The sequence below is a fragment of the Sarcophilus harrisii genome, chromosome 5 (assembly GCF_902635505.1).
Source record: "Sarcophilus harrisii chromosome 5, mSarHar1.11, whole genome shotgun sequence".
In the NCBI taxonomy this organism is placed as follows: Eukaryota; Metazoa; Chordata; class Mammalia; order Dasyuromorphia; family Dasyuridae; genus Sarcophilus; species Sarcophilus harrisii.
Window position 1 is genome coordinate 252,697,709 of NC_045430.1, and position 13,529 is coordinate 252,711,237.

At 38.6% G+C, this 13,529-nt stretch overlaps 1 protein-coding gene across 1 annotated transcript in view; it reads right to left on the reverse strand.

Moving 5' to 3' along the window:
* Positions 1–13,529, reverse strand: part of LOC111721183 (collagen alpha-4(VI) chain-like) — a 104,022-nt gene that overhangs the window by 51,566 nt on the left and 38,927 nt on the right. Inside the window, exons 11-19 of the mRNA XM_031940226.1 lie at positions 12,187–12,521; positions 10,761–10,839; positions 10,110–10,255; positions 9,085–9,177; positions 6,825–6,878; positions 5,185–5,256; positions 4,595–4,621; positions 1,808–1,852; positions 1,627–1,680 (exon numbers count right to left, since the gene is read on the reverse strand). Of these exons, the coding sequence (XP_031796086.1) occupies positions 1,627–1,680; positions 1,808–1,852; positions 4,595–4,621; positions 5,185–5,256; positions 6,825–6,878; positions 9,085–9,177; positions 10,110–10,255; positions 10,761–10,839; positions 12,187–12,521 (905 nt within the window). The remainder of the gene's footprint in view (positions 1–1,626; positions 1,681–1,807; positions 1,853–4,594; positions 4,622–5,184; positions 5,257–6,824; positions 6,879–9,084; positions 9,178–10,109; positions 10,256–10,760; positions 10,840–12,186; positions 12,522–13,529) is intronic.

The window sequence follows — 13,529 nt, forward strand, 5'->3', positions numbered from 1 at the left end:
TGATCTTCTGGCTTTGTGTCTCTTTTCTGGAGTACCAATCATCTGGGAATCAATTAAAGGGATGGGAGACAGAGAGAGAGAAAGAGAGAGAATGCATGTATGTGTGTATTCCAATGCCAGGGACCTGGTCACCTTGCCTAGAGATATGATTAAAAAGCACATATGATTAAAAGCACTGGCAAAGAAATTAAATTCTAGAGGAATGACAAAGTCTTCTCTCAAGATTATACTGAGATTATATTGAGATAATCAAGATTATATTGTCTGTCTGGAGACAGACAAAGACCTGGAGAGAGAAGGCCTCTCCAATCCCACAGTGGGGTCAATGATCTCAATTGCAGTTAAAGAACATAAGTTAGAAAATGACAAGGTACAGGAGAAAGATTACAGTATCCTAAGAAATTCAAAGAAGGTTCAGGCTCTAAAGTATTCTTCTACCTCTAATTACAAAATAAATTACAAAAAAATAGAGTTTTCCTCTGCATATTTGCAGAGATCTGGCTTACAACATGCTAGTTGGGAAAAAAAAGGTTAATAATGTCTCCATTTGTAAAGTTATATTATGATGCTTTATAGCATGACATTAATTCTGGGTTCTCAAAGGCTGGGCCGGCAAAGAGTAAGCTTGAATAGATTCTGTCAAGCTGGAAATGCTCCAAATGTGAATCCACTAAGGTACTGTAAGTCAGTCAACTGAGGACCACTCACATGAAGTTTAGAAGGGGCCAATCACTAGTATAGTTAATGAATTCTGGGGGCAGAACAACTCTTGAAAACTATCTGCTTCCTTCAAAAAGAAAGTATCTATAATTTAATTACAGATCCATGAGCACAAAACCACTGAGATAATATGAAGAAATATAGATAAATAACTAGACAAAGGCATTCTGTCAGCAGTTCTTAATCTGGAATCTGTGAACTTTTTTTGATAACTGTATTCCAATATAAATGGATTCCTTTGCAATCTTATGTGTTTATGTATGTATATAGATTAAATTTTTTAAAAAAGATCTATAAGCTTTCCAGATTGCCAAAGAGCTAAGAACCCTTGTTCTTTTTAATAGGGGAGCCGAGGAGGCAAAATAGGCTAGACAGTATGTATGATTCATATATATATTACATATGTAAACTTTATAGATTCTCAGACACATTGCATACATATACATTAATATATACATATATAGACAAGTGTACATGCACACATGAATATGATCTTACCTTTGACTTCATTGGCAGAGGGACTTCCCAAAATGGAAATTCCCTCTACTCGTTCAGATTGATAGCAATCTGTAAAGTACATTCTTGGAGTGTTGCCTGGAGAGCAGGTAAGTATGGCTGGCCACATATCTACGATGTGTCAGAGACTGAATTGTTGTTAAGGCTTTCTTGCAGAGTAGGGGTATGATATGATGATAACCAGAGGATTAAGTGGTTTTTCTGAAGTCACTCAATTCATCATCTTTAGAGCCAGAAGCATCCCAGCTTCTTCCTCAGTGCCATCAAGGTCTTTAATTGAGCCCTGCCTCAGATCTAAAGTTATACCACTCATATTCTCTACCACCAAACAGAACTTGTCACACTTAGCACAAGTTCACCACCTGAGAGCAAAGTTATATCACACTTTACCTGAATTCCAGCATTTCCTTTTTCTCCAGAGATTCCAGAACTGCCAGGTTCACCCTATATTTCAGGGGGAAAGAAAAGGAAAGACAGGAAAAGAAAAATAAAGGCATGGGACTACTCTTATTCCATAAATTATATTAGTGAGTCTTTTCCATTCCTTCAATGATTGGATATATTCTTGTACCTCTTCTCCAGTAAACGCATCCAATCCATTGTCACCCCGGTTGCCCTGTGGTAAAGAGAAACCAGTCAGGATGTCAGCACAACTGTACCAAAATAAAACCAAGCACATTCTAAAAAGACCTTTTTGAGAGGAGAATGGGATTCTGGTAATGAAAAACTTTTTCTTGATTCATAAAGTAGAACTAAATCCTCTGGACTTTTCAAAATTTGATAGAGCTTTGTTTAGCCATCTTATGCAAACCAATGCTTTTAAGAGGAAATACTGTCAAAGTTAAGAAAAGAAGAAAATAGCAATGTTTTATTCTTAAATCATGACCAAAGGCATAGGAGCAGCCAATAGTGTGGAGATTTCAGGGAAATGTTTTTAAAAATGGTCAAATAGTAATGATTTGCTCTTAGGCAGTTGTCACAACAATAAATTTCACAAAATAACCAATAACACTCAACTGATTGTTTGAATACCAAGGGCTCTCTTCTTCTGCCAAATGATTTCTTTTTACTACTTTTCTCCCCAATCCTATGTGCTAATCTTCCTAAATCATGCTTAGGAAATCAGCTGCTGAATAGGAGTTGGAGAATTAACAATCACCAAGAGAGAGCTTTGATGTGCACAAAAGAGTATGTCTTTTCTTTTCTCTTCCCCAGAATTTAGAAAAGGACATAAAATCCTCAGGAAGTGATGTGCTGTGTCTTGGAGGCAGACAAGGTGGCCAAAAAACACAGAGATATTGGAATAAAAGACTAGACAGTGAAATGAACCAAATGAGAGTCTATAGCAGGCTAATGGTGTTTACCCAGCAACCCAGATCTCCTATAAGTGGTCCCTATCTCCTTACTAGCAGACCAGTGTGGGCACTCATAATTAATATGGGCAAAAATGCCCATTTTCCAGAACACATAAAGACACAGTAATTAGTGCTGGTCTCTCATCAAGAAAACTTTCACTCTTGTTTATTCATTATTGTGGTCTCTCTCTACCAGTAGGACAAATTTTACATTAACTTTTGGTTACATCAATTGTTCAGTGGTCTTGCTTTTAGATCTCTAAGGCGATTTCTAATACCAGGGATCATAGTTTTGAACCAGTAGGAGCAATAGTAATAGTAATATAAGAAGAATGAGATGACAATGATAACGACAATGTTTATCTAACTCTGGACATAAAAATTGTTCATACAAATTTAAGGACAATAATTTCAATGGATGTCAATATGCAGAATATAAAATCTGTAAACTACATGGAAAGAAACATTTTCAAAATACAGTTATCTGGTAGAATTTTTAATGGGGTATATGTTGAGACATATATCATTCCTGTCCTGTCTACTAATGGATTTGTCCCAATAAAACTTTCAGCGAGTTTACAGAAGATGAACTTTCATTTCAATATTGTTATGTAATTACCTTTTCTCATTCAAAGATCATTTTCTTATTTGTCCAAAAGTCTAAAACCATTAAGTATACAAGAGCGAAACAAGAATAGCAACTTGTCCCTGGATTCCTACTTAGGCAACAATAACAACTCCCATTTAGCCCTAAAAAGTTTGCACATTTCCTCACAACCCCCCTACAAGGGAGGAGCTTCAGATTATTGATCTCAGCATGGTTGAAGTTAAATAAGGAGGGAAAATATTGGTATAGGATAAGTATTCGACAGATTCCACCACTGTCTTCCTTCTTCTGACTTGGTCAGTGCATTGAGGACATCCTTTCTCTGCACATTTTTCCTGTACAATATGATAAAGTCCCACAGCACAAGGGAGCTGTTAACTTCTATTTTAAAAAGTCTTCAGAGAAACTTTGGGCATTTTCTGTTTTCAATAGGCTTAGCTTAGATAGCTAAGACAAAATGGCCCTAGTGGATAAAAAGTTGACCTTGGAGAGAGGAAATCCTCTCAAGTTTCTACTCTGAGACTTCCCAACTCAGTAGTTTTGTTCTGAACAAATCTCTAAGACTATAAATTGCAGAGGAGGTACTCACCTGCATTGGTAGATGGAGTTCCCTGACTTAGGACTCCCCTATACTAAAGAAATCACAGGTCAACATCCTATCACCTATGTGAGGATTTAGATCCTTTTGGTTGTACTCTTACTGACACTTCAGCTTTCCTGATAAATGTCCCTTCTATCAATATATCATCATCAAACTCCACAGACATTTACTGTGTTCTATATTCTAGGTTGGAAACACATACATAGTTAAATCAATGTATTTGTTGCTCACATGCTGAAGTAGAGATTTTTAGACCATGGCTAATGAACTATACAGTTATAAAATCACAGAATGCTTGTATGTTCTACTTACTGTTAATCAACTCTCACAGCCTGTGGTAAATTCAGGCTTCCTACCCAATTTCGACCTCTGGATTAGCAGGTAAGCATGGCTACTCCCAGACTTGGCAACATCTACCCCACTACCTGGATCCAACAATTGACTCTCTCAAAGCCAATCCCTATCTTATCCTTCACCCCACTGCTCTGAACCTTAGAAAAGCCTTAAGTTCAAACCCCCCACTGGAATTAAATCATCATGGGGATGATTAAATCAAAACTGGAAACATTCAAATTATATCATATGCCATTTCCTTGGAAAATGTATACATAGTTCACTAAATATTCATTTATTAGACCTGAATGCTGGACCTGCAACATCAGTAAAACTTTCTTTTGTTTTTCCATGAATTGTGTAATCTTTCTTTATTGAAGCAAAGCAAAAGAGACAAGGTTTCCTATCGCATTTACTCAACAGAAAATTAATGTCCAATTTAGGAGAAAATAAACTACTCACCTTTTCTCCTATAAACCCTCTTGATCCCTGAATTTTGGAGAGAAAAAAAATTGTTAAAACAAGATCTAGAAAAAGCTATACCAAGTTCATTAAACCATTTGCATTATTTATAATAAAGATAAATATGACATCAAAGTTTAGAACTTCTCCCCCAGAGAAATTGACATGCTAGAGATATTTGACCATTGACTACTGAGAAGAGAAGCTTTATTGCCGATACACAGCAAGATGAGACAGGAAGATGTCATAAAGTCGATAGCTTGACTTCTCTAGGTAAGAAGGCATATTAGCTAAGGATTTCAACTAAAAAGGCCTTTTCTTAGATAGTGTAGTTGGGGGTAGGGGGGAACCAGAGAAATCTACAGGTAACATTGGTGACCCTCCTAACACGCCACCCATACTGATACTGACTGTCTGACTCAATTTAGTAGACACCCCAAAAGACTTATAAAAGAATTTTAGCTAAGAGCCAGCACTCTTAAGTCATGTCCTGAACACTTCAGAAGTTAGAAGACATTTCTAGAACTGTAGAAAGTGCAAAATGAGATCAGGAAAATAATTCATGCTTCCTCCTCGTGGGCAGTGCTCACCTTAAGCCCTCTTACACCAGGGCATCCTCCATCACCACGAGGTCCTGGCAAGCCAGTGAAGCCTCGTTCTCCCTGTGGAATAAAAATACTTCAGGCTCTTCCTGCACAGCCGGGCAAGTCAATCATTCTTCTCCCATGACACTGAACATCTCTGGTTGGCTGTCCCCAGTGCCCAGAAAGGTCTTCTTCATCCCCACCTTCACATATCGGCTAACATCCTACCCTCTGCAAGCAGTCTTTTGGGATCCCCCTTCATGCTGATGTTTTTCTTCTAAGTCCCCTCCAGTCATCAAGTCTCCAACTTATTTGTGAGCTCCTCAAAGGCAAAGACTAGTATGTTCTTGTTTGGGGTTTTTCCCTTCCTTTGTATTCCCAGTACTTAGCATAGTGGGTAGCATATGGTAGAGCTTAATAGATGCAAGTTGATTGACAGGAGGGAAAAATTAAGAAATTAAGGATGGTTAGAGCTGTAAATGAATTTACAAATCTTCTCATACAGCCATCTTAATGAGGAAACTGAGACCCAAGGAGGCAGGACTAGAATCCAGGTGTCTTGTTTCTTAATCAAGTACTTTTTACAACTATACCATCCTATCTCCTATCGCTAAGCTAAGTGATTCATTTCATTAATTTTGCCAAGATGACAAGACATGAAAAGGTTAGTCCATTTACTTCAGCATTCTTAATTATCCCACCAGAAGGAAAGAGTTAGGTTCATTACTAGGGAACTAATCAGGAAGCAGAGAAGGAAGGAAGGAAGGAAGAAGGGAAGGAAGGAAGGAAGGAAGGAAGGAAGGGAGGGAGGGAGAAAGGAAGGAAGGAAGGAAGGGAGAGAGGAAGGGAGGGAAGAAAAGGGAGAAGGGAGGAAAAAAGAAAGGAAAGAAGGAAAAGAGGGAGGAAGGAAGAATGAAAAGAAAGAAGGGAAGGAGGGAGGAATGGAAAAAAGAAACAAAGAAAAAAGTAGAAAAACTTAGTAGCAAGTTGTACATAACAGACTTTCAGTTCTATAGGCAATCATTTTTACTGTACTGTTATGGAAACGTTTATTTTATTCCATACATTTTTTAAAAGAATATGAAGGGCTTTTTCTAGATGGAGACAGACCAGCCCCAAGTAAGCAAAAGAGGCCTAACAATCGTCATCATCCAAAAATGGAATGGGCTGCCACAGGAGGAAGTAAGTTTCCTTTCCTGGATGGTTTTTAAGCAAAGGATGAATGACTAATTCGGAAGTATTCTCTCCCATTCTGCTCAGATACTAATAAGACTACAAAGATTCTATGGCTCCTTACCACTGTGAGAGTATATATAATTCTAGGAATATTATTTTATGATTCTCTTCAAAGTTTTTAAGCCATCATTCTCTAATAAAGGTTCCACCTTCACATTATCATCTAGGCTTATTATGAAAGACCACACCAAAATAACCCCAGTCTTACTTCTTGAAACTCTCATTAGTCTACCTGATTAAAAACTTAAAAGGAATGTATATAATTTATATTTATTTTAATCAACAAAATGAAATTCTTTGAAAAGTATAGTTAAGAACACCATTGGAATGACCTTGATTCAGTATGGTAAACAGCCATTGGATCATTTTCAACACTGTTCTTCAGTATCAAATTAAGATTTATTACTTACAGGTCCACCTTCATCACCAGGATAGCCAGGCATGCCATTAAGACCTGTCTCTCCCTGAAAACAAAATAGACTTTAATTCTTAAAATAAAATTCATTTAGCACTGTTCCTCAACTCTGTTGTTAATTCAAACTGATGAAATTGTGGCTAGTTTCCTGAAATGATATAATAAATACACTTTCCTAGATTAGAATTGATCAGAGAAACTTGAATGTTTCTTTCAGTGTTTAGACACAAACTTAAATCTATTCCTATCTTTTCTAAGCTTGCATAATTATTGTATCATTGTAAGACTATTCCTCAGTTTGTTAGGAGTAACGGATTAAAGATAAATTCTATCCTGAAGAGAGATGCCATTTTAATAATTGTAATAATGATGATGCATCATAAACTAACTTTTTTTCATCCAAGGTAATGAGAAGTTGTTGGTTTTTCCTGTATATCTCAGATGTTAAGTTTCATTTGCCCTTTGCCCTTTCTGTTATGTGACTTTATCCCCCTTCATATATACCACTGAAATGAACAACTTTGAAATGCTAGCTTGTAGTCAGAGGGACCTTCAAAATGACCAACATTTTTGTTATAAACATGTAAATGAAAAGAATCCCTCCAAATTAAATTGAATGCTATGTAATGATAATGAACAGTCTTGGTCCTGAAGAAGAGATGAAAAAATATACCTCTCTCCCTTTTTGTAGAAGTGAAGGACTAAGGGAATGGGATATTTCATATATATCATGAGACTTAATGTGTATGTTGGGTTATTTTTGCTCAATAGTTCTTTTTTTCTTATAAAAAAAAGTTTTGTTACATGGGATGGCTCTGGTAATAAGTGAGGTTTTGGGGGGGAAATGAAGTAAAGATATCAGTTAAAACTATTTTGAAAAAAATGTTTAAATCAAGTTAAAATGACTCATGACCAATCTTCTACTCCTGACAACCATGACAATAACTGATCACTGAGTCCTACTTAACAGAGGTCAGATATGGATAAGTTCATTGCACTTCCTGGACTTGTCTCTTCGCCTTTGTTTAAATGTCTGTGGCCAGCAAGAAAACATTTTTAGTAATTCCCAGGCTTGATTTTCTAATCTTGAGATGCTGATTATAGATAACTAAATGAGAAAATGTAGTTCTAAAACAAATAAAAGTTAAATCTTAGATTTTGATACTGATCTAGGTTTACATAGCTGCCATAATAATTAAACCCATTCATTATGGAAACCAGATGGCAGTACTGAAGCCAGTTCAGGTGAAACTTAATGGTGTTGGACAAGGGAATTTCTTATCACTAAATCATAGAAATAACCAAAGGGAGAGTAGAAAATTTGTAAATTAGCAGACTTAGCAGAGACATACTGGGTTATCTCAATCTAGTGATATAAAAAATTGCCAGTGTATAATATTAGTTAGACATGTGGGATAAGAGAAACATTTTGTGGCTAAGTGAAAACTTTACAACTGTTGTTAGATTCTTGGGGCTGGAGCTATGTCTTAGTAATCCTTACAACCTTGGTAGCATAAGCCTTGTAATGGGTAACCACTAAATGATAACAAAAGTGGTTGTTTTTTTCGATAAAAAAAATGTGAGCCTGTATGTCAAAATCAAGTCAGCTGAGTGGTAGAAAGAACTGAGTGACTCTTTAATAGTTCTCACTGGGGGACATGTGGCTACCAAATTTATTACAAGTCTGCCCTGGACTCCATGTGGGCCGTCATGTCCATTTCTGCCCCACCCCTGGAGTCACCTTTGACCAAACCTGGCCTTATACTCACTTCCAGATTCCACTGGACTCTCTGGATTATCTCTAGGGGTTTCTGGGAGAGGAAGGAGAACAATCCATTCCCAGCTTTCTTTATGTGCATTTTTACCTGTTAAAGTGTAAGCTCCTGGAGGTATTATCTTGCTTACCTTAATTTGAATCCTCTGCACTTAGCACATAAAAGAGTTTAATAAATATTTGTCAGATTAAATTTGAATTGAAAATTCAACCCTCCTTTTGCAAAGGAAGAAACTAAATCCAAAAAACTGAATATCCAATGATGCCAATGTCAGCTGTCTAAATTCATTGGCTGCCCACTGGACCATATAACCTCCTGTTGACAAGAGACAAATTGTAACTGGAGCAGAATTTATGTTGTCACCTCAATGCCCCCAACAATTTAAAGTTAAGCCCTGGTCCTATTTTCTATTTCAATAACCAGACCAAAGTCTGTAAGAAATGCTTCTTGTAGGTGGAAGACATTGATAAAGTCTCTTACCTTCCTTCCATGGCCCCCTCGTTCTCCTGAAATACCAGCTCTCCCCAAAAATTTGCAATTGACCTTACAGCATTCTCTTTCTACAACTGTGTCCTAGAAAATAAAATCCACAAAAAAAGAAAAATATATTTTAATTTTGACATTTGGTATGAAGTTTTAAAAGAAAAAAACTTAAGATCCATTTTTTAACAAAATTAATGGGTTCGAGAGCAATTTGGAATTTTGCTCAAGAAGTTATCAAACTGTGCATACCCTTTGATCCAGCAAAGGCTGGATCTGCTTCTACTGGGCTTATATCCCAAAGAGATCTCAAAGGAGGCAAAGGGAGCTGTATGTGCAAAAATGTTTGGCAGCCCTCTTTGTAGTGGCCAGAAACTGGAAACTGAGTGGATGCCCATCAATTGAAGAATGGCTGAATAAATTATGGTATATGAATGTTCCATAAGAAATGACCAGAAGTATGACTTCAGAGAGGCCTGGAGAGACTTACATGAACTGATGCTGAGTGAAATGAGCAGAACCAGATCATTGTACATGGCAACAACAAGATTATATGATAATCAATTATGATGGAAGTGGTTCTCTTCATCAATGAGATGAACCAAATCAATTCCAATTGTTCAGTGATGAAGAGAGCCATCTACACCCAGAGAGAGAACTGTGGGAACAGAGTATGGACCACAACACAGCATTCTCACTCTCTGTTACTTGCTTGCATTTTGTTTTCTCAGTTTTTCTTTTTCTTTCTTTCTTGATCTGATTTTTCTTGTGCAACAAGATAACTGTCTAAATATGTATACATATACTGGATCTAACGTGTATTTCAATATATTTAACATGTATTGGACTACCTGCCAGCTAAGGGAGGGAGTGGGGAAGAAGGAGGGGAAAATTTGGAACAAAAGGTTATGCAAGGGTCAATGTTGGAAAAAATTACCCTTGCATATATCTTGTAAATAAAAAGCTTTAATAAAAAAATTAATGGGTTCCAATGTGGGAGGATGTGAATGTCAAAAACAACTTACAAGTTGTCTCAGCAAAAGGCTTGGAAGAGCTTGCATTGTGATACTCAGAGGTTGTTTATAACCAAATCCTCGGCCAAATTCAATATCCTGAAGTTCTTCTAACTTCTGCCCACTTTGCAAGCCAACTAATAGAAGTGCATGAAGACCTTCCAAGGAAAAACATTAAAATAATTTTTTTTTACAATGGGGGCTTTTAACAGGCATTCTTCATCCCGCCCATCTTATTCAGTAACTTTTATTTGCTTGTCGGTGCATCAGCTTCAAACAGCTCTATGGGAGGCTTTAAAACCAATAGAAACAGGATGAGGCAGTCTGGAAATCAGAAAGTAGATAATGTCTACAATGAAAGGGAAAGTGACAGACCCACATTTATGTTGTGTTATGAGGCTTGTAGAGCATTTGACAAACAGTATCTCACTGGAGCTCTACAATAGCCTGCAGGGGTACAGGTCTTTTTAGTCCCATTTTCCAGATGAGGAAACAAACTCAGAGAGGTTTGGTGGCCTTCCCATTGCCACAAAGCTGGTAAGCAGCAAAGGTTGCATTTAAATCACAGTCTTCCTGACCCCTAACACCAGCTCTCTATCCATTACAAGACACTGTATGATGCCATGGTATTAACATTGGACCATCATTCTTGTCTCACCATACCTTTAAGACGAAGGAACGTTGAAGTTTCTTTTAGTCTTTCCAAATCGTAATCTAATCCATCTGTAAATACTAAGAGAACCTGTTATTAAAAAAAAAAAAAAGCACTGAGCAGATGCATCTGTCAAAAATGTGATGTACAAATATCAAAGGTCCATCATCCCTCTTAACCACCTTTATGAACTTGGAAATCACTTTATAGGTTTGGGATGGAGATTATCTCTTCATCTACGATACCTCCACTCCAACCCCCCACCATGTTTTGGCTCAGGCCAATTGGTCTGGGGTGTTATGTTCCCTCACTTGGAAAATGGCTGAACAAATCATGGTATATTCATTTAATGGAACATAATTGTGCTACAAGAAATGAAGAGATGGTTTCAGAGAGATTTGGATGAGCTGATAAAGAATGAAGTGAGCAGAACCAGAAGAACAATCCAAACCACAACCTCAGCACTGTACCAACAAACAATTCTGAATGACTCCTAGGCAATGAAATGATCATCCATGATTCCAGAGGACTGAAGAGCAATGCCCCCGAGAAATGATGGCCAAGATGCAGAATGAGAAATGTATTTGTGGACAAAGCTAATGTGGAGATTGCACTTAATTTTTTACTTAATTAACTATGATTATGCAATACAATAATTTTCTATTTTTTTCTTTTCTTCTTTTGCATTCTGCTTAAAAAGATAAATACTTGACAATGGGAAAAAATATTTTTTTAAAAAAAGACTACATGGTACTAGTTCTTTTATTTGCTTTGCTGTGGGACAGCCTAAACAAGGGCTGCCCAGATGAATAGGGGTCGATGGGAATCGTTAGAGGGAATGTCTATATTGATGAGATCAAAGACATCACACTGGAGTATTGGAAGTGGCTAAAAACAACCCAGTATATCGACTTGGTAAATGCACATGATAACCTGGGAGATAGGAGCCCTCCCTAAAGTACAACATCCCTTCTAAAGTCACTCAACCTATACTTAGGAGGAATTTGTGACAAATCCAGACAAAAAGGAATCTCCTTATTAGTTCTTATTCTAGAATATGTGAGGTCAGAATATGAACATGAAATTTCCAACAATGAAGAAAATTGGAAATCAGCATTTTTATTTTTATATTGGACCTGTGATTTCATTGCTGTAGGGAATGGCCAATTAGGACCCCCCCCCTATCTTCAGTGGAGATAGGTCCTCCTATTCTTCAAGTTATTGTGAAGTTACCTAAGTAAACTAAGGTTACCAGGTCAGAATGTGTCAGGTTTTTCTGATTCACAGGCCAGCCTTCTGTCCACTCCACTAGGCTGCTTTAAAAAAGCATTAAATATGGGAACTTCACTGCCTAAAAACGAAGGTGTGCTTGGGAATACTGTGAGAGCAAAAGTATATTTGCATGGTCGGCGGTTGGGTTCCAAATGCAGCCCCTACCTTCACTTTAGCAGAAGTCAAGCTGAGAGCCTTCTCCCCAAGGGACTGCACAAAAGCCACATTCATAGAGTTGCTCATCAGCTCATGCTGGTCAAAGAACTTCCTGATGATCCCTTCACTGTACTTCTCAAATCCCGAGTCGAACTGGGACTGGCCATCGGGGGTGGGCACATGGTAGCGCAGCCTGATGTTGAGCGGGGCGAGGGCCCCACAGCTGACATTGGCCAGCCCGGTCAGCCTTTGCATCACGTCCGGCAGCAGGTGCTGCAGCCGCTGCTGCACCTGACGGGCCGAAGTGGAAGTGTCGAGTCCCACTGAGATGTCTACAGTGCATTCTGTGAGGGGGGAAGACCAGCAACAAGCAAGTGTAAGGACTTCACCCTGTATGGAGTTTCCCTGGCCTATCAGACCCAGCCAGGACTCAGGCCCGTAAGGACTTCACCCTGTGTGGAGCTTGCCTGGCCTATCAGACCCAGCTGGGACTCAGGCCTGAACTGTAGGGGGTCTGACAGACCCCATCAGAGCTCATTCATGGTTCCCTGTGCCCCAAAGGGCTGATTCTGGGCAGGGGCCTAAGAAATGCTTACTGACCAGCCACTGGTGGCAGACCACCATCTGAGGAAGACAGCACATCAGGAGAGCTTCTGCAGAAGCTAGTGATTAAAAAAAAGTCTGATGGAGTACATCTTAACTGCATTTACCATTTTTACCATTGATGTATTATCAATCATTACCATTGTTACATTAAGCCAACATCAGTGAGAAAAGTAATTTAAACAGAAAAAATAAAATAGTCACCTGCTGGTCCCTGGACGCTCTGCCTTTTCTACTTTAAACTTGCACAACAAACATTTAAGTGCCTCCTCCACTCTGGGCAGATGTATGGAGGGCCAGCCTATCACTGACCTTGTGTGGAAGGAGCCACTGGGGAAGCAGACGGGGGCACAATGGAATTCACCAGGAAGCCAAGATCCAGTGATAGAGGAGCCATCCCCAGACACATCCACCAGCAGCAGCAGCTAATGGAGCAGAAGCCTCAACAAAAAGGGCCCTCCTGGCCTGAGGAATGGCCAACTGGGGCAGAATACCTCTATCACAGCCTCCCCTCCAAAAACAGTGCACAAGCTGGTGACCTCCTGATGTAGGAAAGCCCTAGAGAGGCAATCCCACCACCACCACTGAGTAGCCTTAATCACTGAATGGATGTGTTCAAACTGAGACTTGTTAATGATCCTAGCTTAAAAAGGCCCAAGTCTCAACTGTATCTCCAGTAGTCCTGATCTCTATCTGACCACTGGACCCAGATGGCCCTGGAGGGGAAAGGGAGGTGGGGGACCTTGCCC